This window comes from Malaclemys terrapin, chromosome 17, assembly GCF_027887155.1.
Source record: "Malaclemys terrapin pileata isolate rMalTer1 chromosome 17, rMalTer1.hap1, whole genome shotgun sequence".
NCBI classification, from domain to species: domain Eukaryota; kingdom Metazoa; phylum Chordata; order Testudines; family Emydidae; genus Malaclemys; species Malaclemys terrapin.
Window position 1 is genome coordinate 5,232,211 of NC_071521.1, and position 26,064 is coordinate 5,258,274.

Here is a 26,064-nt window from a genome sequence, read left to right on the forward strand (position 1 = left end):
CACTATGTTGGCAAAAATCTGAGGCCTAATCTACACTTAAATTAGATCAACCTAGCGAAGTTGCTCAGAGCTGTGAAATTTCATGTCCTGAGTGCCGTAGTTAGGTCGACTTAACCCCAATATAGATGCATCTAGGTCGATAGAGATTTCTTTATATTGTCCCTATATATTATAATGGGAGAAAAAGCAGGAGCCAAACTTAAGTTTATTCTGATCTTGTTAGTTCAAAACACGTGTTAAGATTTTTCTGATACTGAAGAGTCTTGCTCTTGGGACTCATTCTGCTTCCTTTCCAGCATATAAAACCTGGAAGATGCAGTCAGAAAATCTGCAGCATCAGGGTGTGTCCTCACTGTAAAAGCAAAAGCTGCACTGACATTGAACTCTTCATGTCCTTGGAGTATTAACATTCATCTGAAACTGAAGTAATCTTTATTTCTAAATATGATCTTCAGGAATATAGCAAGAAGTATCACTGCACATCCAGTAACTGGCGGTGTAAGCTTGAAAGAACTTGAGCCTTTTATGTGGAAGGAAAAAGCTTGATGCTGAAGTTACAGCCCTACATCAGTGGGTTGTTTGGCTCCCACAATTGCTCTTCTACCCAGTACAGCAGCAAGAAGTACTGTCCTTGCAAAACTACTGTCTTGCACTGCTTTCATACAGTCTCTAGAGGGAGAACTAGAGATCCCGTGGCTTGTTCTGAGAACAATAGTCTGGGATGGAAGGGAACGAAAACTATTGTCCTGACCATCGTTTCCTCTCCAGTTCCCATCCCTCGCCCCCCAATAGTATCAAAGGCGTGCTGAGCTACTGACGAGCATCTCATGATGGAAACTTACCTTGCTATTACATTACCAGAATAACTTTTTGTGGAAAAACTCCTTTGGGCTATCTAGGCTTAGTTTAGGCCTAATAGAATTTAACATATGATGTTTTAGATCAGTGGCTCTCAAACTTTTTTACTGGTAACCCCTTTCACATAGCAAGCCTCTGAGTGCAACGCCCCCCCCCCCCCCATAAATTAAAAACACTTTTTTTATATATTTAACACAATTATAAATGCTGGAGGCAAAGTGGGTTTTGGGGTGGAGGTTGACAGCTCACGACCCCCTGTTTTAGATGATTTGCTTAGCTGCTTGGGGTACATGGAGTGGAAATAGCCTAATTCAAGAGACCTGAGAGAGGTAGAGAAGTGTTGTCTGGTTGGACAGAGGGGAAAGGGGAGCTTTCTCTGAATAAAACAACTGGGGAAGGGGGAAGTCATATCTTGCCTGGCACACATTAAGACCTTTAAATTATTCTTTCTCTCTCTTCTCCCCCCCCCCCCCCCCCCAAAAAAAAAAAAAAGTTCCTGCTGGAGTCTCTTCCTCCTGTCCTTCCTGCTGTGCTCTAAACTATTGTCCACACCATTTTGTTTGGATTAGTTTCCTTTTTAGGTGAGTAAGAAGACATGTTTAGTGTGTGTGTGTATACATACACACAATCAAAATGCCATTGAACTGTCAGCACTTCTATAGTATTCCCTATTGATTTTACTTGATTGATTCTTTTACTATATAAACACACTTGTCCTGTCTTGTGAGGTGAAGTTGCACTAAATTGTAATATGACTTAAGTGGGCTAGAGATCCAAATCCCTTGTAAAGGGGAGCACCTCTATGTAACTGGTGGTTATCTGACATGCGGGGGGTAGAAAAAGAGCGTGAGTACAGAAGATGTTGAACTAATGAGAATACTTGACACTAAATAGCACTTAACATGTGGGTGAGCAGCACTATCCTCATTTTAAACTGGTGGCTGGGGTGGGTAGCAAATAAGATGCATGAGAAGTGCCACCAAGGGAATTAGTGAAGGGACAAGGCTGCCAAGGAAACATCTGAGCAGGACTAGAACTCAGACCTAGCTGTACTTTGAAGTAGTAAAAGGAGTCTTCAGTGAGGCAGAAGAGTCCTACATAAATGTTAAACTCACAAGAACTATAGTTCCAGTTTTTAAGCAGGTATCTGAAATAAATTAAGTTTGGATCCAAAAATTGCATATATTAAAGGTAAATAATGGAAATAACTTGGTTTGTCAGGCTAGACAGAACTAAATATTCCTTACTCCTATGTATTTAGACTTCCCAGAATAATTCACCTTATCTTACTTAAACTTTACTATAAATGGTATACCAAAGTGAAAATTTTTAATTAACAGGTTGATATGATATAAAATCAGTTCATATAAGAAACTTAATCATGTAAAAGTTAGTCAAATTATTGAGGCTTGTTCACTGCTGTCTGGCTGACAAAGCAACAGTTATTGACCAGTTTCCTGAACATCTGACTTGTGGCTTAAGTCTCTCAATGTCTGGGTGTAGGAAGTCTAGACTTCTTACTCAACAGAGCATGGGGCCTGAAGTAGCCTTCTCTATAAACTAAGTTAGCTGACTTAAAATATGCAAATCTGTAGTGTTATCTTTGGAAAACATTCTGTGGTATACTGCAATTTGTTATTTGTGATGGCAAAATGATGTTTATGGCTTTGGTTCAAATCTTAAAGTGCACTTTTTTTAGAAAAGCTTTTGGGACTTTCTTTGATTCCAAAAGAGGTGTTCTAAATTGTAACTAGCATTGTATTGTCAAATTGAGACTTCTCTACAAATGTGTGGAAGTTGGAATGTCCTATTTTCTGTCAAACCATCTGCACTAAAGAATCTGATTATATTATAGCATGGGGTCGGCTAGCTTTCAGAAGTGATGTGCCGAGTCTTCTTTATTCACTCTAAATTAAGGTTTCGCGTACCAGTAATACATGTTAATGTTTTTAGAAGGTCTCTTTCTATAAGTTTATAATATATGACTAAACTATTGTTGTATGTAAAGTAAATAAGGTTTTTAAAATGTTTAAGAAGCTTCATTTAAAATTAAATTTAAAATGCAGAGTCCCCCTGGACCGGTGGCCAGGACCCGGGCAGTGTGAGTGCCACTGAAAATCAGCTCGCGTGCCGCCTTCGGCACACGTGCCATAGGTTGCCTACCCCTCTTATAGTGTATTATATTCTTATATGCTCCCACTAGTGCCAGAAGCTGCTTGAGTCTTCTCTATGGAGCAGCTAGACTAGTACTTGCACTGGTGAGAATTTGTTTATGGAAGGTCCCTAATGCAGACAATGCTTCATAATACATGACATGGAAGGGCCTGTTACTGAATGTCTTGTGTTCCGAGTACTTGCATATCTCAATCCGTTGGCTGCATGGAAATGCAGTAGAAATCTGAGATTGGAATAAGAGGGTAGCTCAAGAAAAAACATGCACTCATTTTATACTCTTCAGGGAGAAGCGATATATCTAAATCGGTGGTTTTAAATGGTTAATTTGTATTGCTGATCTATTTTATTTCTTTTCTTTTTATAGTGCCACAATGGCAACTGCACCTTACAACTACTCTTACATCTTTAAATACATCATTATTGGTAAGTATGAACTTGAAAAATGTTTTTACTTTAAAAGCAGATGTTGGAATAAATATGTATGTATATACATGGATGCTTGCTTACAGACATTCTAAAGTGTATCTGAACTCTGGGTGAGTTCCTACTGAAAGGATAACTTTCTGTTAAGTGTGCATCTAGAGCAATGTTCTTCATTATGTACACTTCACCTTGCATCTCCTATCGTTTCTTCTTTTTCTCCAACCCCACAAAACTTCATCTATGGAATATTGTGTGTTAAAGTTAGAGTTGTAAATATGCGCTATTTACTGAAATCCACCTACCTTTGCTTTCTGAGCACTGCTTACCAGGCGTGTCTCAGCAGAAAGCACTACATTCAAGACTCATTCTTCCAAGGGAAGACATGTTTATGAGCAGGGAGTGAGTGCAAGTTCAGTATTCATTCCCTTAGTAGGGTGGGGCTATATTCTGGTGTAATCTTACAATACTGAAATGTTTGTCAATCCCGAAGAGTGACTGTAGCCCCCATTTTTGGCTATTCTTGGTCTCCAGTATACACTTCCACAGTGTAAAGGGCTTGAAGGTAGCCAGATTCTTTGCTTTTTTCCCCTCCCACCATGTGTAGGTGGCTGAAGGGTAGAATGGACTTAAATCACCAATTTTAATCATGAATTAAATCAGTGTTTCTTCCTTGCTGATTTAAATTGATTTTAATCCTGTTTTGCATCTCTACCGTCAGTTTCCCTAAAGAGGTTGATTCTCAATGGTTGGCATAATTTGGTGGTACTCTTGCTGACCAGGAGGATAAACTATCATTGCTTAATAAGTATACAGATGTAGTATAAAACAGTTCTCAGATGCTTAGTTTTTCATGTTTTAGAAACTTGCATGATACATTTTTATTTGGTAGATTAATTTACTAGTGTTGCTGCATTTGGTGAAAATTGGAATTAAATTAAATAAGACATTTTAAAACTGTTTTTATTAAATTACCTTTATATGCTGGATACCGGAACTTTTTTCTTGTTCAAACACATTTTTACATTTTAAAGCTGATTTTTATTAAACAAAAATAGTGAATTTAATGTTTCTGGGAACTATGTCCTTCAAGATTTTATAACTAGTATATCTCATCCTCACACCTTATTTTTATTCATAGATGGGGAGAGAAAAAACAAGCTCTCCTGCTTTTTCAACTCCAATTGGTTTCTCAACTTAAAACTGAACTAGTTGAATAGACAGAAATGCAGAAAACATCCTCTCTGCACCTGCAGAAGAGGCTAATGCTGTCAAAAGTTGGTTTAGCACTTCAACAAACTCTGGTTCCAGATTCTTGGCCAGTGACTTCTACCAGTTCAGTAGACTGACTTTCTTTAAAGCTTTGGCAGCAATTGTGTACTGCTTTAAGATTGTTTTTATTTACATGATATTAATAGATCATAGTAAGCTTAGGACTTAATATAGGTTGTCATAATTTTAAATTTTTAAATACCTTTAAAAATAAAGGGGGGAATATTTAATTTAAATAAAATTAATATGGGCCTTCTTAAATCCCATTTATTTATTTTTGAAAGTCATCCTGCGTGGATGTGGAAAGATGCTTGAAATCAGCTCCACAACTGCTCTAACTTGTATTGCCGACCATGAATCTACAGACAGCCCAGAATTTGGGAGGCACAAAGGTGTATCTCCTCTCCTAGATGAAAACTTCAGAATTTGGGCCGTTGTCTTTAATTCTAATGTAGCATGTGCTTGTCTTTATTAGGAAATTCGTGTTCATCTCAGCCTGGGAGAAAGCTTTTGTGCACTCTGTATTTAGAGTTCCAATTAAACAAAACAAAAAACTAAACTAAAAACTAGTTTGCAGTCACAGTCTGACTAAAACAACTGAAGTGAATTTATGTACCTGCAGTGGGATACTTCCTGTTCACACTTACAAAAAAGTTTTATAGGTAGTATTGTAACAAATACATGTGAGGTACTTCATACTGCTAGATTTCACTGAGTGGCCTAGTTCCAGGATTGCGCAAGCAAACATGCAAGTGTATGGTTAAATCAGAGGAACGATTTCTATAACCCGCTCTAAAATATGCTGCTGCTCTTAAATGTCCCTGTCTTAAAACTGCAATCTTGTATTTAATAAAAAAAGCTGTGAACATACAAATTACCATGGGTACAAATGCGTGCAGTGCAACTTAGGGGGAAGAGAGGCTACAGTGGCTTTAAGCCTCCTTCATTCTCTCAAATTCTGGTGACCCGGTGGAGTCCTTGGTGCAATTTGGGCAGCTCTGGAGGGTCAGTTCACCCTAATTATACTCCTTATGCTAAAGCCTACAACATTCTGTGTAAGGCTGGTATGGCAATGACTGTGCCGGGGAAATCCTCCCTTGGCTAAGTGGCTCTTCTGATACTTTTATGCAGCTGCAGCAGCAGAAAGAGCCATGATTAGGGTGTGGGGGGAGGAAGGGAAATCTTCATGTTTGTCAGTTGAACTTGGAACCTACAGCACCAAAACCAAATTTTGTTTCTTTTCATTTATAAAAAACTTAACTGACAGATTAAGCTGCATAGTCACTGGGTCCAGCTGCTTGAGGACACATGATTGCAGGCACTAGGCCTGTACATTCCTGGGGTGTCTTTTGACTGCATAGTGTCAAAATTAAGGTGGTTGTAGTAAACTTATCTTGACCACAAGAGATGTGTGGAGTATTGTGGGTTATCTATATTGTTGCATTTAAAATGATAAGCAAACTAGGGAAATATCTAAATGAAATGACCATGAGGCAGGTGCACAACTGGTTGAAAGACTATATACAGAATAGTTACCAATGGTTTGCTGTCAGACTAGATGGACGTATCCAGGGGGTCCTGCAAGGGTGTCTGTGATCCAGTACTATTCAATTTCATTAACAACTTGGATGATGGAGAGTAGGCTTATAAAAGTTGCAGATACCACCATACTGTGAGGGGTTGCAAGCATCTTGGAGGACAGAATTAGAATTCAGAATGATCTTGATAAATTGGAGAATTTGGTCTGAACTGGAGATAAAATTCAGTAATGACAATTGCAAAGCACTACACTTGGGAAGAAAAAAGTCAAATACACAAAAACAACCAGTTTTCCCCGTTGTAGGCAGCAGTACTGTATAAGAGGATCTGGGAGTTAGTGGAACATAAATATGAATCAGCAACATGATGTAGTTGTGAAAAAGGCAAATCTCATGCTGGAGTGTATTAATAAGAGTGTCGTGAGACATGGAATGTAATTGTTCTGCTTTACTCTGCACTGTGAGGTCTCAGGTTGCATACTTGTGTCCAGTTTTGGGGCATCACTTTTATGAAAAGTGAACAAATTGGAGACAGTCTAGAAGAGAGCAATGAAAATAAGAGGCTTGGAAAATATGACCTTCAAAGAAAAGAAAGAATTGGGCATGTTTAGTCTAGAAGAGAGACGGCTGAGGAGGGACTGAAGTATTCAAATAACTGTCCTCTAGCAACTTAAAGTTATCTGTTGTTCCCCATGTCTACCAAGGGTAGAACAAAAGGTAATCCTCTCAATTTGCAGCAAGGGAGATTTAGGTTGGATATTAGAGAACTTTCTGTGAGGATAGGTAAATGCTGGAACAGGTTAACAAGGGGGGTCCGCGCTGTCAGCCTCCACCTAAACCATGCTTCATTCCAGCATTTATAATACCATTAAATATAAAAAAAAGTGTTGTGTATTTTTTGTTTAATTCATGGGGGTGGGGGGCGGTGTTGTCTCTTTCTTGCTGTGTGAGAGGGGTCACCAGTACAAAAGTTTGAGAACCACTGGATTAGATGATCTCCTCATGCTTCTTCCTGCCCTGTTTGTCTTTTTATGATTATCCCAGTAGAATTGGGCTCACTGTGTTGCTTATACAACTCTAAAGGGTTTTATGTGGATGAATCTGGGGGCAGTTTTGCCTTAAACATGTGCAGATCAAGGTTGCTATGAGATCCTTGATTGTTCTCTTTAAAACAATTTACCATTTAGTTCTGTATTACCTGAAGCACACTGCCATGATTGTGCTGAAGCCTAATACAGGACTAACATGACCGTGTAGCAGCTGCCTCACACTTGCTCAGCTACCGGGAGATGCCTACCTTCTGTTGTAAAATGTTTATAATTAAAGGTCTGTGCTCTAATGTCTGTCAGTATGGAATTTAAAATTTCTGTTGCCCTTCTGAAAGTTGCAAATAACCTTGGTATCTCTCCCACTCAGTGCCTAATGGGTCAGCTTTCTGTATGACCTTGCAAACCTCAAATAATGATATCGCTGTAACCTGAACTCCTTTAGTTTATTCCTTGGACACCTCTACTACCCTATGCCTGTGAACAAAGCTATAGGGAAAAATACTGTTACCAGGTGCACTGTGAAACATCATCTTGTGCATATAGGCATAGCAAACCATGGTCCAGCAAGGCATTTGCGTGTTCAGTGTAAACGTTGTCAGATGTTTTTAAATTGAAGCCATTGGTACCAGTACAGTAACTGTGTTTTCTGTAACAGGGGACATGGGTGTAGGAAAGTCCTGCTTACTTCACCAATTCACAGAAAAGAAATGTGAGTATCTTCATTCGGAGCCTCTGTTTTCACTGATTGGTATGCTTCCTCCCTCTTTCCTTCTTCCCTAGTTCTGAAAGCTATTTTCCAGCATGCATGAATTCCTTCTGGTGCTTCACTCATTGCAAATATGTAGACTAATCATAGTCAGAATGATGAAGATAGAAGCAAATAGTTATTTAGCATAGTCTGCTGCCTGTCAGGTCATTTGTCTGTCCACATGTCTGGAGAGTGACTTCTGTGAAATAAAGGCTATAGCATTCCCAAAGCATACATCTGAAACCAGCATGGTGCTGGGAAAGATCCTGCCACATGACAACTTCTGAAAGTGTGCAACTGAACTTCAATCACAAACCCCACTTTAAAAATATTCCTACACTTTTTTGCATTGGTATTTAGTGAGAGTAGAGCCTCTGTTGGAATGCAAAAGCTCACTTTGAGGGGAGTTAGTACTTTTGACATTCAAAGTGGGATATAATGCCTACAAATCAAAGGCAGCCTCTTACAGGTTTAAGTAACGCTGGAGTTAATTTTATAGCTTGATTGTCACGAGTCACAGCTTTTGCATCTGCATGATACATGCTCCTTAAGGAGTGTGTGTGTGTGTGTGTATATATCTATCTCTCTAGATATATCACTTGTTTTATAACTGCAATGTTCTTTTTCTCTTCTGTGTTAGAGATATGTGGTACATAAGCATTGACTCAAGTGTTGCGTCCCAGTTCTGAAGCTTTGTTAGTTTATTCTTTCCATGCAGTTTACTTATAATGGATAATGTAGCTTAGTTTCCATGTCCTTGGGCTTGCAAAGTAGTTAAACAGCTTTAAAGTGTGCTTGTGTGGTGAGAACTAGGGTTCTGAAAGTGACTTACCTTTGATTAACCTATTCACACTGGAAATACCAAGCAATCTTTTGCATGTGGCCTGACTTTTGAAGAGAAGACCATCAGATGTTATCAGAGAGAATGCTTTAAGTATTTGTAATTCCTGAAAAGTTCTATAAACTTGAAGCAATAGAACTTAAATTTGAGCACAAAGACGGGGCATAAACTGATCTCTAATGGGGATTAGGAAGAAGATTTTTTTTTTTTCCCCCTTGACAGATTATCCTAGAACTGTCTTCTAAACCTTCCTCAAACATCAGTTACAGGCAAGTCTTCAAAATGTGTTACTAAACTGAATGGATCTCAGGAGTGATCATGCTGGATCACACCAATGGTCATGTGCAGCATTTTTAACCGTCTGTTGGAAATTTATAAAAAACTTCATTGAATTCTTTCAAGTCATGGCTAGTGTCTCTAAACCTTCAAGTTAAAGTTGTTTTCCCCGAGGGTTGGTTCTGCAGCAATCTAAACTGACTCAGTTACTCAACTTGTAATGCCAATCACATCAATGATGCATACTTTTGCAACTTCCATTAGGAATTTTCTGATTTTATCAATTGACCATTGAAAGATGGCATTACTAAAATCTTCCTCTGGAAGAGGGAGAAGACTTCTAGTAGAAAGATGTGAACCTCTGATTTATCTTTCTGTGACAGTTATGGCTGACTGTCCCCACACAATTGGGGTCGAATTTGGTACAAGAATAATTGAAGTTAGTGGCCAAAAAATTAAACTGCAGATCTGGGACACAGCAGGACAAGAGCGATTTAGGGCTGTAACACGAAGCTACTACAGAGGAGCAGCAGGAGCTCTCATGGTCTATGATATTACTAGGTAAGAGATTGTCTGCCTGTCCTTTTTTTTTTTTTTTTTTTTTTTTTTTTTTTTTGTCAACTGTAGTTATAGCTAAAATAGAACATGTGGTATGAATACCAATTTATTTCCAAGCCTATTTGCGACACTGCTTTACAATGTCACTACATTGTACATGACTATTTTCTCTGGGTCTCAGTCCTTTTGGCTTTCTAAACTAGTCAGGTGTCTGCATAGTGGATTTTTTTCACCCTTTCTTATGCAGCCTTCCCTTTATTTCCCTCCATTCTACAAACCCTATTTTAAAAAGTAAAGCACTGGTAGTTTACTTTCAAATTGACTTTGGTTAATAAATGTGAGACTTCAGAATCTCAAAGTCTTGCATAAACAAGCTTCTCCTTGGAAACTTCCATTCTTGACTCTCCCCCTTCAGACGTTGTGGTGTTACTGCATTCTGCCAATTTATTTAAATTATCTTATCTAAAAGGTGGTTCTGTATATCTAAGATTTCAGGGTATGGAACTTAGGCCCCTTCCTTCCCCCCATATCTTCATGATGAGGATATGGGAATATTCCCAGACTCAAGTTGACTTCCCTGGGGATAGTATACAGTGGAATTCTGGGATATGGCATTCTGTTACATAGATCTATTAAAAAGCTTCAGGCCTGTCTTGAACTCTCCCATTTATCTGTAGTCTTTCAAACAGAGGTGGCCTACCTTTCCCGGAATGGGAGGAATACAATAAATAGTGAGTAGCTAGCTGCTTGTACACACTCAAACTCAATGTGGTCATTTTTTAAAGCAAAGACTTGGTATTTTGAAGATGTAGTAACTTCCCTGTCACTGAAATTGTTTGTCAGAGTAAAACTAAATATCTTCAGGGTCTTAACTAATAGTCATAAATTACATTCCCAACTACAACTACCTTTCTTTTTGGTGTATAATCTGTAATTGACTTGTATATTGTTGGTATACCTACATGCATCTTATCAGCATGTTAGATTCAGTGTATGGAGAAACAACTGAATATTCAGTCAGGTTGCAGATGAATGTCCTGTACTCTACACTTCACTAGGTGGTGGTGTTTTTGAGGCACCTATTTAATACCTTGCTACACGTCCCTTATTTGTATGTACTACAACTAAGAGAACTACAACTAAGAGAACTAAAACGTTAAGTTTTTTCCCTCATTATCCATGAAGAAATGGATGGTGGGTTTTATAACCATGAATAAAATTATACAATGCATGGGGAAGCTGTATTTGAAACTAAGTTGCATTGCCCTGTAGAAATGATTAGAGGATAGCCTCTAAAAGGAGCTATGGGAATGCAAGATGTTTTCTTACTGTCGTCATTCTTTATGAAATAGTTTATAGCAGGGGTCCCCAATGCAGTGCCCGTGAGCACCATGGCGCCCACCAGGGCATCTAAGTGCGCCTGCGTACTGACCAATTTTCGGCGGCGCCGCCTCTGGATGACGCTGCTTCTCAGCGGCATTTGGGTGGATGCTTGTCCGCCGCCATGGTCCTCCGTGACTCGTCTGGCACCCGCCAGATTAAAAAAGGTTGGGGACCACTGGTTTATAGGCTATTCACAGGGTAAGAAGCACTTTTGAGTTCTTTCCAAAATACAAAAGCATAGCAAAGCATACAAAAATCTGCTTATTCCCTGCAGGGATGCAGGCATACACCAATTAGGTTCCCTTAAAGGAGGTCATTGGAATTTCATGGCTTTGATTCCACTTGCAATCCAGGTTCCCCACAGACGAGGACATACCAACTCAAAGAGGCACCAGACCCTGCTAGAAAAGATGCAAAACTTGCAGATATATCTCTACTGCCACAATGAGTGTGGAGGTGTTAACGAGCCACTTCACCTTGAATGGCCCCTTGGAATATGTGCTAATTGTTTAGCATAAAGAAGAACAGGAGTACTTGTGGCACCTTAGAGACTAACAAATTTATTAGAGCATAAGCTTTCGTGGACTACAGCCCACTTCTTCCTGTAGTCCACGAAAGCTTATGCTCTAATAAATTTGTTAGTCTCTAAGGTGCCACAAGTACTCCTGTTCTTCTTTTTGCGGATACAGACTAACACGGCTGTTACTCTGAAACTTGTTTAGCATAAGTAATCTGTTGTACCTTGGGTTTAGTAGTGCTGCTGGGAGTACTTTTCCCAGACTTGAAGAAGAGCTCTGTGTGGCTTTAAAGCTTGTCTCTCTCATGGAAGCTGGTCCAATAAAAGATATATTCCCTCACCCACCTTGTCAATTCAAATTCCCTTCATTTGAGCAAGCTCAGCTATTGATCTGCTGAAGACTATACAATCAGAGAACAGTAAATATTTTAATTATCGGTTTTTAAAGGAATTGATCATTCTGTATTAACCATGAGACTTGATGGCTTTTAGGGGGGAAAAAAGCAACCTGAAGGTATTGCCTGTTTTCTAAGCTGAGGCCTGGTCCCCCTAAGCCCCCACTTCGGACTAAGGTACGCAAAGTACCTTAGTCCGAACTTACCGCGGGTCCAGACGCGGCAGGGAGGCTCCCCCGTCGATGCTGCGTACTCCTCTCGCTGAGCTGGAGTACCGGCGTCGACGGCGAGCACTTCCGGGATCGATTTATCGCGTCTAAACCAGACGCGATAAATCAATCCCAGAACATCAATTGCCTGCCACCGGACGCTCCGGTAAGTGTAGCTGTACCCTGAGAACGTTCTCTAAGCACAGTATAAATCGTCATACGTTTGGGGCACAGTTGAAGGCACATCCTTGTCCTTAAGTGTGTGGTTTAGTGTTCAGTTTTTCTGCCACCTTTATACTTTCTCTTTCCATCTCAAGCACACTTCTGTATGCACCCTAATTTGCTGGAAATAAGTCTTTCTTAAAGAACACATCTTATGCAGTGTTACCTATGCAGTATTCTACAGTGCAGTATTCTTTGAGTATTAGATCGGAAATCCTTTACTGAGTTTTATACAACACTGTGTCTTAACATGTTCCCCTCAAGGAAAGCAGTAATACTGCATCTGTGAAGTGTAGTGTTAGCCTATTCTCCTGGGGTGGCTGAGTTGCTTCAGTTCTGTTCTGAATTCAGAATAGAACTTATCACTTCAACTCTGGGACAAATCTATTTTAAACATTAACATTCTGAAAAGTATCAGAGGGGTAGCCGTGTTAGTCTGAATCTGTTAAAAGCAACAGAGGGTCGGGTGCCACAGGACCCTCTGTTGCTTTATTCTGAAAAGTGGTACTATTGGGAGTAACTCCATACTATAGTTAAATTCTCCTCACTTGGCTCTTCACAGAAGAAGCACATATAACCATTTAAGCAGCTGGTTGACAGATGCAAGGAACCTCACCAATCCAAATACTGTAAGTTGTACTGCTTTTTGTTTTTAAAAAACTTCTTGTCCCAAAGCAAGAAATCCAAGGTTGAAACTGAAATGTATTTCCTTGATACATGGTAATATTCTTTTAAATAAGCTTACAATGTGCTGTCCTTGATATATGGCATGCTATGAGTTTATTCCAGGTTTTTCTACTCCTAGCTTTAGACCTTAATATTGAACATACATTTGACTGTCTTCTGACCCTTTTCTCACCCCAACTTGTTGCTTTTAAACTGAAAGTTTAACTTGTCCTTTACTTAGTAAAAACTTATTTTGTTCTTTTCAAAATTTGAACATGGGTTTAAATCTATCCAAAGAAACTACCCAATGTCTTTCTCCCAGGGTCGTCTTTGCCCCTCTTGGAGGCCAAAAGACTTTTCCAGCTCCTGTAGTGTGGTTCTAATCTTGCGTCTCTCGCTAATTAAAATGCTTTGTAAGGGCTGGTCAACACTAAGGGGGGGTGATCTATCTAAGTTGCACAACTTCAGCTACGTGAATAACTTAGCGGAAGTCGACATACTTAGATCTACTTAACACGGTGTCTTCACTGCGGTGTGTCGACGGGAGACTCTCTCCTGTCAATTCCCCTTGTGCTTCTCATTGAGGTGGAGTACCAAAGTCGATGCTAGAGCGATCTATGCTAGACACGATAAATCAACCCCCACTGGATCGATCGCTGCCCGTCGATCCGGTTAGTAGTGTAGGCAAGACCTAAGACTTCATATTTGTCTGACTCTGAGATTAAAGCAGTGTTCTTTCAGTTAGTGCATTTCTGATTGCAGAACAATCCCTTTCCTACTCTTGTGTTGCCTCTGCAATGTGTGTGGTTTTTTTTGTTTTTGTTTTTTTTAATGAGCATTCAAGTCAAATCAGCTGATGACTCTGAATACACAGGAGGTAGATATGAGATAGGACAGCTTTGATATAGTCACGTTTTAGAATAAAACTGTATTTTTCACAAGCCCTCAGGCCATTGGAATCCTATAGTGGAGAAGGGTTGAATGTGGCATCTGGAGTTCCTATCATTCCTGTCTTCATGGTGGAGATGTTGCTAGAGAAACAAGATACTATCCCTAGTCTGCCCTACTTGCTAGAGTAAGGGACTGTGCATGGGTGACCTGTCATTTAAACTTCTGGGCAGCGTCTTCAGTTTTACTGAATCTTGTCTATCAAATGAATGGGTATGCCTGTTTTTAGGGGGAGGGAACGCTCATAGTTTAGGGACGGACAGCGATAGCAATGCTGTGTGAAAGCTTGCAGAGGTCCTGGACATCTGCAGACCCTCTGATCTGGGAGAGTTTGTATTAACTTCCTCTTCCCAGATTGGGGGGGGGGGGGGGGGGGAGGAGGTGCACTTCCTGCTTCTTAGCTGGCTATCTTAGGGCTTGTCTACACTGGCACTTTATAGTGCTTCAACTTTCTTGCTCAGGGGTGTGAAAAAACACCCCCTCCCCCAGCAATACAAGTTTCAGCACTGCAAAGTGCCAGTGTAGACAGTGCACCAGCACTGGGAGCTATTCCCCTCATGGAGGTGGGTGGGTTTTTTTTTTTTTTTTTTAAGAGCGCTGGGAGAGCTCTCTCCCAGTGCTATTCTGCGACTACACAAGCCATGTTAAAGCGCTGCCAGTGAAGATGTGCCCAGAGATATTCATCATGGGCGGGGTTTGTGTGAGAGAGCTGCCATTATTCTAATTTCATGCCTTTGTTTAATAGTAACTTGATTTGGGGTGGGGGTAAAAAGGCAGTTGAACTATTTTCCAGGCTAACATTTTTCTGTTCTGAACCAGGTGATAATCCTCATAGGAAATAAAGCAGATCTGGAAGCACAGAGAGATGTTACATATGAAGAAGCCAAACAATTTGCAGAAGAAAATGGTGTGTGTGTTTGCTTTTCTTTTGTGCTGTTATGTTTCAGTGAGGTTAGAGGTTTTAAAGTGAACCTTCTGAATTAGTAACTGGAAGCTGTTTAAAGCACGCTTTTCAAAGTAACTTAGTTGTATATAAAAACTTTGCCTCAAATAGTCTAACTCAGCCTACCTTAGAACTAGGAATGCAATTTGCATATTGATGTCCTACTTAAAACAAACAAACCTTAAATACTTTCAAAAGTATTATTTAGCATGGAATTTCAGTGGGCCCTCACCTGTTTCTCAGGATTCAAACTTCAGTGACTACGATATGGTTCTCTTGAAGTATTTCATGTATCCTAACCATTTCAATTTTATTTCTAAATAGGGTTGTTGTTCCTTGAAGCAAGTGCAAAAACGTAAGTGATAATAGGCCTATCTCTTTAAACAAAAAGACCACACTTCCCATAGAGACAGTCTTAAGTTAGTATACGTTTTCATAGAGGGACTTAGTCTGTGGGTGAAAGTGAACTTGATTTCTCAGGTTAGATTGTAGTAAAAATATCATCAGGAGATTGGGGGGGAATAGAGCATGCCTAGCATTTTTGCTTCATCTTAACCTTAACTTGCAGCAACCATCTTGTTACTCCACTTTTGGGCCATCTTCCAAGCAAATAGTTGCTGAATTGTGATGGGCTGACATTTATTTAAAAAAACAAACAAACAAGAATCAAAAAACTTCCAATTGGAAACTGAAACTACTAAACTAATTTCACTTAAGACCTCATGCAACACTTCCTCCAGCAGAGTTGCACTGATAAAATGGAGCACTTTCTTATGTGTGCTTTAAGCTGCAAGCTGACTGTAAAATTAAATTATGCTGGTCTAATAGACTGTGCAGCTTCCTCATTTTAACAACACTGCTGGTTCTGTGGTGGTCGGAGTTCAGACTTGAAGTGTGAAACTTCTCCTGTCGAGAGTGTTCAGGGCACTTGCACCTGTACAAGGCTATGCAGCTGCAGGACAGGTGCTATTGCTGGATTGGGGTGTTGCAATTCCAGAAGCTGCTGTAGGGAGTTTCCTTTTGGCCTCCCCAAAAGAGGAGGGTGACAAATTGTTCCCCTTAACCACCGATGACAGGACAAGAAGCAGTGGGCTTAAGTTGTAACAAGGGCGATTTAGTTAGATGTTAAGAAAAACTTCCTAACTGTCAGGGTAGTTAAGCTCTGGAACAAATTACCTAGGGAGGTTGTGGAATCTCCCTTATTGAAGGCTTTTAAGAACAGGTTAGTCACCTGTCAGCAATGGTCTAGATCAGATGTGGGCAAACTACAGCCTGTGGGCCACATCCAGCCCGTGGGACCATCCTGCCCGGCCCCTGAACTCCCGCCTGGGGAGCCTAGTCCTCCGTTATTCTCCCTGCCCCGTAGCTATGCTGCCATGCGGGCAGCGCTCTGGCCAGCCGCTCCCACTGGGCAGCGTGTCACAGCTGCGAGTTCCTGCTGCTGGTAAGGGAGCGGGGGGGTTGGGTAAGGGAGCGGAGGGTACTGGGGGGCAGTCAGGGAGGAGGGGGCGGTTGGATGGGGCAGAGGTTCTGGGGGGAGGGCGGTCAGGGGATAGGGAACAGGGAGGGTTGGGAGTGGGAGTCCCGGGGGGCCTATCGGGGGCAGTGATGTGGATAGGGGTCAGGAGGGCAGTCAGGACAGGGAGCTGGGGGGTTGGGTTGGGGTGGTATCCCAGGGGGCAGTTAGGGGTAGGGAGTGTGTGTGTGTGGGGGGGGAGACGGACTGTCAGGGGACAGGGGTGTGGATAAGGGTCAGGGCAGTCAGGAGGCAGGGGGGTTGGATGGGGTGCAGGTTCTGAGGGGGGCAGTCGGGGTGGGAAGTGAGAGGGGGTGGGGGCCAGGCTCTTTGGGGAGGCACAGCCTTTCCTACCCAGGCCTCCATACAGTTGTGCAACCCCGATGTGGCCCTTGGGCCAAAAAGTTTGCCTGCGCCTGGTCTAAGATGATCTTGTCTCAGTGCAGGGGACTGAACTAGATAACACAGCAAGGTCCAGTTCTACATTTATGTGATTTCTGATTTATTTTTATAGGAATTATGAGATCCACTTGACCTATATATTTGTGTTCTCTCAGTGCGGCAAGTCTAGCAACAGTCTAGACCTACTGTAGCCTACCATCGCACCTTTCAGCACTGCAAGTGTAGTCTCTTTTTAATTCAGACGCTTCACTAATAGCATGTCACTGTACAGATTATAAGGGCTTTATGCTAGATTGCGTACACACTGGTAAAACTTCTCTAGCAGTTGCTAATGGAGCTAGTTGGAAAACTTACTCGTTCATTGCAACTTGCTGTTTTGTCAGAATTGTAACGTTTTGTGGATATTGTCTGTCTTTCCAGAATTCATCTGGAAATCCTGCCTGCTGGGGAGAACAGCTTCAGGCTTACAGCATGGCAACCTGGGCTACCAGGGTCCCCCACGGCAGTGTAGGTGATCAGGCATGCTGCTCCAGTGCCAGGTCTGCTGGTAGAACTGGGCAGAGAACAAATAATTCTGTTTTGCTGAGAATTTTGAAACTTCATTCTAATTCAAAAGAAAGAAACCGAATTCTGAAATCTCAAAATCTTCCAAACCAGAACTACAGTTCTTTGCCCATCTGTAGCTGCTAGTACTGAGACCAACTGTGATATCCTCTCACAAAGATGAGTGCTATGCAACAGGATAGCTGTAAAGGTGCTATGGTAGATAATGCAAACCCAAAAAGCAAGTAAACCCTAACTTAGAAAGATTTACAGAAACTAATAGAACAGTTGATGCAAGTTACCACCACAGATATTCATTATTGTGACTTTTTTTATTATAACCATCAAAACGATTATATGAAAATGCTCTGGGAGGGGGAGCCCATCTCTGTGTTGTTGTGTAGCCTATTTTAAAACTGATGTATTTTGAAGTCCAACAGTACTAATGGCTAATCTACTTCAAGGGTGAACTGACAGATTTGATTCTTCCCCCTAAAGCTGGAGATAGCATCTAAAAACTGTCCCCGTTGCCTGGTAATCTGTAAAAGACTTCATTAGGCAGTTTACTTTTTCAGAATCTTCTGAGGGGATAGCTGCTTCAGGTGGGGAACATTGGACTGTACCCAGCTTTGTGTCTTTTTTTAGATGTTCTTACAGAACATATAATCAATGCACAATTGCTACTATTAGACAATCTCAGCTAGTGACTGAAAGAGGTGGATGGTAGGTCAAGCACGTTCATGACTTCTCATTCAGTCTAGAATGTAATGTTGTTCACAACTTGAATTAATTTTGCTGCTTCTTTTGAAGAGGAGAGAATGTTGAAGATGCATTCCTGGAGGCTGCCAAGAAAATCTACCAGAATATCCAAGATGGAAGCCTGGATCTGAATGCTGCAGAGTCAGGTGTACAACACAAACCTTCAGCTCCACAGGGGGGTCGACTAACCAGTGAACCCCAGCCCCAGAGAGAAGGCTGTGGCTGCTAGTGACCTCTATTCCATGGCTCCATTTTTGACCTTTCACCTCTGTTGGAAGCAGTACTTTTGACTGCTTCATTGTCTTCTGTACATCTTACTGGGTTTAATTAAACTCTGAGACAACAGTTTAACACAATACTAAACTGCTAAACAACTTTAGATGTAATCAGGTTATCAAAGGCAAGTAGAGTAATAAAACCTCTCCTGCATGGTAAATCTAGAAGTTTCCCCCCCCCCCCCCCCCCCCCCTCCAGTTGTCCTTGTGATAGTGTCACCAATACATGATTTAAACTGAGCACTGATGCTGGACTCATGATTTTACACTTTTGCAGGGCCTTTTCTTGTACGGTTTAATTTTATGGTTCTTCAGCCTTCCTTCCCCATCTGTAACTGTTCTAAATCTGTCCATAGTAACTGATGTTTATTTGCTGTGAAATGACTTGACGGTAGAAAAGGGGCTCTATAACAATGTGCTTTTGTTGGAGGAATTCCCTGTGGCGGGTGTGTATGTTGGTGGGATAGATTGTTGCAGGAGTATACAACTTACTTCTGTCTTAGCCTAGCACAGGGAAAACAGTCCACTCTTTCTTCTTGTGCTCAGTAGCTTTACATCATTTTTTGCCATTTTATCCTTTACATTTGTTAACAGAACGTAAATATGTATAAAATTTGAAGGAACTGAGCTAACAGTTAAATACATTCTGTGTATATGATTTTAATGAAGAAAATAAATTGATTACTGGCATTAGAACAGTATATAAGAAAATATCAGTTTGTACAGTATGATCTATATGTGACCACATTGCCCCGTTTAGTACAAAAATAGATGTAACTGCAGTTCACTAACATAGGCTTAACTCCTTGGTGTCAACAGTGGGCATTGTGCTGGGGAACTTGACTCCCAATGCAACAATATTAACACTAGTGGAATATCTGTCTTTGTTCCATCTTTGCACTGTGGTATATCTATGCCTCTTTATTAACCCTGTTTTTGTGCAATCAGCAGTGTGCTAACCTGCTTTTCTCTTTTTGTAAGCATTTTGCATTGGGCTTAATTTCCTGCCTTGCATTGTATAGAATGGCTGGTTCTATTACACGTTTTATGCTTTTATACCTTTTTTGGAGTGGTCTGATTCTGAACTGGACAGTCAGAACTCTCTAGGGATTTTTAACTACTTTTGCATTTTTATTTACACTACAGTGAAACTTTTTTAAACAATTAGGGTCCCCTCTTACTAAAAGCATTTAGAATACTGCCTTCATGAAATTACACGTTGAAAGTACTCTTTCTAAAATCGGAGAGTCCAAATAGTATTCAGGCATATGCAGACTTTGTTAAAGTACATGTGATATTTTCTATTTGGTTAGACCAGTGTATTTAAATCTCTACACACAGTACCATGCTTCACATGAAATCTGATTTTCATTTCTGAAACTTCAGATTTGATTTAGAGGTGGCAAGGGGAAAATAAGTGGCTAAGAAAGATAGAACATGCTTTTGTTGTACCTACCATTCATTCAATATTTAGTCAAACTGCAGTGTTTAAAATACAAAGTAGTCTTAAAATCCCTCTCTACAGACACTAAGAGAAACTATCCAATGTTCAGACTTGTAAGCAAACAGTGGTACCAGAGTATTGTACAGTCAATGTTAAATAAAAGCCAAAACTGAAATGTGCAGACAATAGGATTTGGGTGACTTGTGCACTGTCCCTTGTTTTTGTCTGATTAGTCTTTTTTTAAACCTAAGATTATTAAAGTAGATTGGTATAATGTTAAAAATTTATGGCTGATGCATTTTGCTAAAACAAAGTTGCACCGCACAGGGGTTGCCCAGGGACCATGACCTGCTGATGAAACAAAATTTGGGTGAAGTAAACAGCATTCTAATGACTACAGCTTGTTGAGGTGCAATGCCCTTATTCCCAAAGTAAGTTACAGTAGGTCTCATTGTTTCTGTGACAGAAAGGACTTGTTTGGACTGCTGTACTCTTCATTTGGTGTAACTATGCTATTAATCTAAATATTTGTAAATAAAGTACCTGTATCTAGATAAATTATAGTGGGTTGCCTTATTTGAAACTTTCATGAGTTGGTTCAGTCATCCCATGGACTTTTAGAATCTGAAATTAAAATACTCTGCCTGTCTGTCTTGCTGGTTCTGACCAGGCTTGGTTTACGCAAGTGATGCTTCACTCCATTTCTTGCTTCTCACTCTTCTTATCTCAGTAGCCAGACAGAAACTGACTTCACACATGGATCTCATCTCAGAGAATTTTACTTGTTCAGAATTACCCGAACTTGAATTTCTTAGTACCTGTAACTGCTAGCGAAGAAGGGCCCTCTGCTTTTAGCTGTTGTGCAGTGGTGGAGTATGCCACAGGTGAGGGCTGGGCACTAGCTAATTTTCAACTGCTTGGAAGTGCAAGAACCTCCTGAAGCCTTCATCAAGCAAGTGGTTTGTTCCCTTTAACTTAAACATGAAGGCAGACAATTTTCCAACCTCTAAGTAGATCCAAATACTTGGAGTAGAGAGCACTCACCTGTGTAATAAGTCATTGAAGTGACAATGTGCTTGACAGTGAAATGAATCTGGTCAGTAACACTTAAGTGCTGATTGTATAGCAACTAAAAAAAAGTTAACTAGTTCATTGAGTGGGATTTTATGTTAACTACACATGCTATCTAGCTGCACTATAAAGTTTGAAAGCAGGTCTTGAACACCTAGTGGATTTAGTCATATTGGTGGCTTGCTCTGTAAACTGTTTTAGGAGCATGACCTAGAACTAGTTCCTATAAAAGCAATTGTGTTGGTGGAAAGATTTCTATATAATATGTTTGCTTTTTAAAGCAGTACTTGCTGCTTCTACTTTCCTTATTGCTTAGTTAGAACAAGATATGTCTTATACATGTGTGCACTCCTCCAGTTATTACTGGTATCTCCCACAACTCTTAAAGCTCTGGTAAGAGTACTAGTGTCCCTCTGCCTTCAAAAACATCATTGTATGGCCAAACAACCAGAATTTTGCTGCTGTGTATGTACTTGTAATCCATTTCCAAAACACACAGTATTGTATCTGATGTAACCTGGGTTCTTTAAACTACTTAGTGTTAAGGTTGCAGAAAGGGCCTTTGAGTTAATGACAATTCATTAGCTAGTAAACTGGAAATGGAAGGGTTGACCCACAAGCCTTTAATTTCACAAAAGCAGTATATTAGTCTTCTAAGCAGAGTTCAAATGCAACATGGCTTTCATGAAGTGCTTTCAGCAGATAAATATATTGTCTTAACAATTTTATGCTTCAAGCCAGATTCAGTCTAAAACACTGTATGTGCTAGAATGGATGTTCAGTAGTTACATCACATAAATACATTTGCCAGTACTTGCCTGGCTAAGTGGGATACCTACTGTCTGAGGACTTAGGATTTGTAGTGTGGATTTAAAATGGTAGAATGACCTGAAAGGAAGCTTGGCTGAAGTACTCCAGTGGCACTTCCAGTTGCAAGCTTTAACAGCCTGGACCATGCTACCATTATACTTAGGATGTAATTTAATTCTTCAAATAGGTGAAGGTTAACTAGTGCACAATGCCTCTCTAATCTTGCTTAGGGAAAGTTAGGTGTGTACTTCTCCATTCATTTAATATGGGGAAGGGAGTCCTAGAAAACTTTGTATATTGAGTTTATAATCTAAGACAGCTGTAGGGTGGGCCCCTTGCTGTTCTTGTACTATACTTTGTCACGGTTTCCTCTCCATCTGAATACAGAAATGAGCATTACAAACTCAGGAAACTGAGTTAAGATAAAAGATATTTTAGTGTTCAGACCCTTTTTTTTTTTTTTTAAATGAAAGACACTTTAATATCTCTCTAGAACAGACTTGATGTCTGGGTGCCTAATTATTTCCATAACATGTTTGGATTTATTACATCTGAATTTCCTGCCCCTTTTATGTTGGTTTACATACTTAGTTTTGTCATAGAAAAAACCTAAAGGATACTGTATGTTGCTTCTAATCATTGCCTGAGCAATGCAAAGCAACTGCTGTGCAGTGGTGAATCTAACCATTATGTATGAGTAAATATAAATTACAAATCCACTTCCAGCATCTGAAAGTGGAATCTTCCAGCTGGCATAAATTTATCTCTGAAAGCCATGAGGTATGAGAGCAGGGCTGTGCAGGTATCATGGAGGGATAACAGGGAAGACCTTTTCAGAGAGGTCAAGGATTTGGGTGGGGCCATATTAGAGAGATCACTCCCAATGTTTCTGCTTAAAGGCTCTCCTGGCAGTGGTATCTCAAGACACCAGTGTCCTGATGGGTTTTTCAAACACTTACACTCAAGCTCACATCTGGCCATGGAACTCTTAAGGAGCTGTAAGCCCTCTTCCTATGAAACTTAACATGCCTGGTCTCTCTTCCCACTGACTGTTTACAACCAACAGAACTGAATATGCAAATTTCCTGTAAAGGAAGGGTTGTGACCACCTGAGTTACTTAAACTATTGACCCAATCCTATTTAGACTAAAACAAGATGCAATTAATTCAATTGCAATTTTAATTTCTTCAAATATAGCCTTTATGCAAGACTGATTTAATGCCAAATGGTTTAAATTATTCTGTAAAAAGCAACAGAGGGTCCTGTGGCACCTTTTAGACTAATAGAAGTATTGGGAGCATAAGCTTTCGTGGGTAAGAACCTCACTTCTTCAGATGCGAGTAATGGAAATCTCCAGAGGCAGGTATATATCAGTGTGGAGATAACTAGGTTAGTTCAATCAGGGAGGGTGAGGTGCTCTGCTAACAGTTGAGGTGTGAACACCAAGGGAGGAGAAACTGCTTCTGTAGTTGGATAGCCATTCACAGTCTTTGTTTAATCCTGATCTTCTGATGTCAAATTTGCAAATGAACTGGAGCTCAGCAGTTTCTCTTTGGAGTCTGGTCCTGAAGTTTTTTTGCTGTAAGATGGCTACCTTTACATCTGCTATTGTGTGGCCAGGGAGGTTGAAGTGTTCTCCTACAGGTTTTTGTATATTGCCATTCCAGGTTTTTGTATATTGCCATATATCTGACTTGTGTCCATTTATCCTCTTGCGTAGTGACTGTCCAGTTTGGCCAATGTACATAGAGGGACATTGCTGGCATATGATGGCATATATAACATTGGTGGACATGCAGGTGAATGAGCCGGTGATGTTGTAGCTGATCTGGTTAGGTCCTGTGAGGGTGTTACTGGTGTAGATATGTGGGCAGAGTTGGCATCGAGGTTTGTTGCATGGGTTGGTTCCTGAGTTAGAGTTGTTATGGTGCGGTGCATGGTTGCTGGTGAGAATATGCTTAAGGTTGGCAGGTTGTCTGTGGGCGAGGACTGGCCTGCCTCCCAAGGTCTGTGAAAGTGAGGGATCATTGTCCAGGATGGGTTGTAGATCACTGATGATGCGTTGTCTGAGCTCCAGTTCATTTGCAAATTTGACACCATCAGATCAGGCTTAAATAAAGACTGAATGGCTTTCCAACTAAAGAAGCAGTTTCTCCTCCCTTGGTGTTCACACCAACTACTAGCAGAGCACCTCACCCTCCCTGATTGAACTACCCTCGTTCTCTCCATACTGATTTATACCTGCCTCTGGAGATTTCCATTACTTGCATCTGAAGAAGTGAGGTTCTTACCCACGAAAGCTTATGCTCCCAATACTTCTGTTAGTCTCAAAGGTGCCACAGGACCCTCTGTTGCTTTTTACAGATTCAGACTAACACGGCTACCCCTCTGATAAATTATTCTGGATTAACCACAAGTGTTTGTGGAATAGTTTTTAAACTCCATGTTAAATTCTAGCTCAATCTAATCAGTGAGTACAGAATTGAGAATGCACATTATCAAGTGTTTTTGTTGGAGAGAAAATCCTGCAAGCCAGTTTTAAGTGGAAAAAACAACTTTTAGAGAAATGTGGTCTCCATACCACCTCTAAATTCAGTTGAGGCCTATATGACCTGCAGATACCTGTTAAAGAACATTTGTTGCAGGCTTACAGAACTGCATAAATAAAAGTTAGGATTTCAGTCAATTGGGTGATGTGAATTGGTTAGACAGATTCTGGCTCTGTTCCCGTCTAGAAAGTATACCACAATGGGAACAATGGCAGACATTCTTGAATGTAACTATAGGTAAGGATTTGTGTCTGTTACGGACTCTGACTTTTGTAGCACCTGCTGTGGCTGGCTCATAGGCTGCCCAAGCCAGGCAGTCACTGAGCCAGCAGCAGTTTGGTGGTGCCTGCAGCTCCTAGACTGAGGGGCCAGGGGGCTCTGTGCAGTTCCCCTGTCTGCAGGCACCACCCCTGCAACTACCATTGGCTGCGGTTCCTGGCCAACGGGAGCTGCACAGCCAGAGCTGTGCAGGTAGGCCCCCTCCCCCTAGGAGCTGCAGGGACATGCCAGCTGCTTCCAGGAAGCTGCATGGAGCTGGGTAGGAAGCCTGCCAACCCTCTTCTTCCCCCTCTCCCAACACCAGCAGCAGTCCTGGGCTGCACACTGCTGCCCCTCCCCCAGCACCAGCAGGTGGTCCTGGGCCATGTGCTGCCCCCTGCATCAGTGGGGGTCCCAGGCCTCCCCCTGCAGCACCTGTGGTATCCCCAGACCCCTTCCCCGCCCCCAAGCATTCCTAGCCCAAGTCTGGGGTATATAGTACAAAAGTCATGGACAAGTCACAAGCAACGAATTATTTACTACACATGAGCCATCCATGACTCTTTCTAAAAATACCTGACTAAAATGTAGCCTTAACTATAGGTGTTGGCCTTAAAAGAAAATATAACTTGGCTGTATTCTATTAATGAATGAGTACCTTAGTAACATGCTGGTACTTCTCAGGTGTGTAGGATAAGGAATGTATTATCTCTAGGCTTACTCCTACTATGCTACAAGGAATGTGAAGTATTAAAGGATGCGTAGCCTCTCACATCCAAACAAGTCTTCATCCGCCACACTACAAGGTGATTGGTTTAGTAACTGGCTGTCAGAACTAGGTCTAAAACACCAGTTGCTGTAATGGGTTTGTCACACTTAAGAGCACACTTATATTTAGGGTTGTACATTATTTCATTTGATCAAGTCATAAAATGGTACCTTGAAGTGAGTTAAGTAGTCATCTTATGAATGTTTAACTAGTTCAAGAGTGAGACTTAAGGTGGGCCACTTGCATCTTCCAAACTCAATAACAGGAGCAGTCATGTACTTCAGCTTGAGAATCTACTGGTGAGCACTGCCAGAAAACAAAGTTATTAACTGAATGCCTATTTAATGGCCAGGAACAGTTATACTTAAGTGAAAGTGCATATTCTGTTTGATCCATGTGTATTGCATAGTATCCTTGGAATTTTAAACAGATCAGAGCTCCACAATCCTAGTTTTATTTGTGCTTTGCTTTTCTGTACAAAATCTCTGGGGTGAAAGGAGTTTGGGGCCTGTAGCCCTACATACTGCCTTAACAGCAACCTCTCCCATTGCTGGTATTGAAGTGTGACTTTGTGGTACAGGTCTAAGTACAGCTATGCTATCTCTTTATGAAAAGAGAAATACCAAATTCATGGAAAATCAAGGGAATG

The 26,064-nt window shown here is 40.9% G+C and overlaps 1 protein-coding gene across 2 annotated transcripts in view; it reads left to right on the forward strand.

Annotated features, from left to right (window-relative positions):
* The window catches only part of RAB14 (RAB14, member RAS oncogene family), a 30,395-nt gene extending 11,716 nt beyond the window's left edge, over nt 1-18,679 (forward strand). Inside the window, exons 2-9 of one of the 2 annotated variants that reach the window (XM_054007248.1) lie at nt 1,352-1,439; nt 3,398-3,456; nt 7,968-8,021; nt 9,561-9,738; nt 13,024-13,090; nt 14,895-14,982; nt 15,343-15,373; nt 18,290-18,679. In XM_054007248.1, coding sequence (XP_053863223.1) covers nt 3,405-3,456; nt 7,968-8,021; nt 9,561-9,738; nt 13,024-13,090; nt 14,895-14,982; nt 15,343-15,373; nt 18,290-18,467 — 648 coding nt within the window. In that variant the 5' untranslated portion in view covers nt 1,352-1,439; nt 3,398-3,404 and the 3' untranslated portion in view covers nt 18,468-18,679. The remainder of the gene's footprint in view (nt 1-1,351; nt 1,440-3,397; nt 3,457-7,967; nt 8,022-9,560; nt 9,739-13,023; nt 13,091-14,894; nt 14,983-15,342; nt 15,374-18,289) is intronic. The other variant, XM_054007247.1, reaches the window with a different exon arrangement.
* Nucleotides 18,680-26,064: the final 7,385 nt, after the last annotated feature.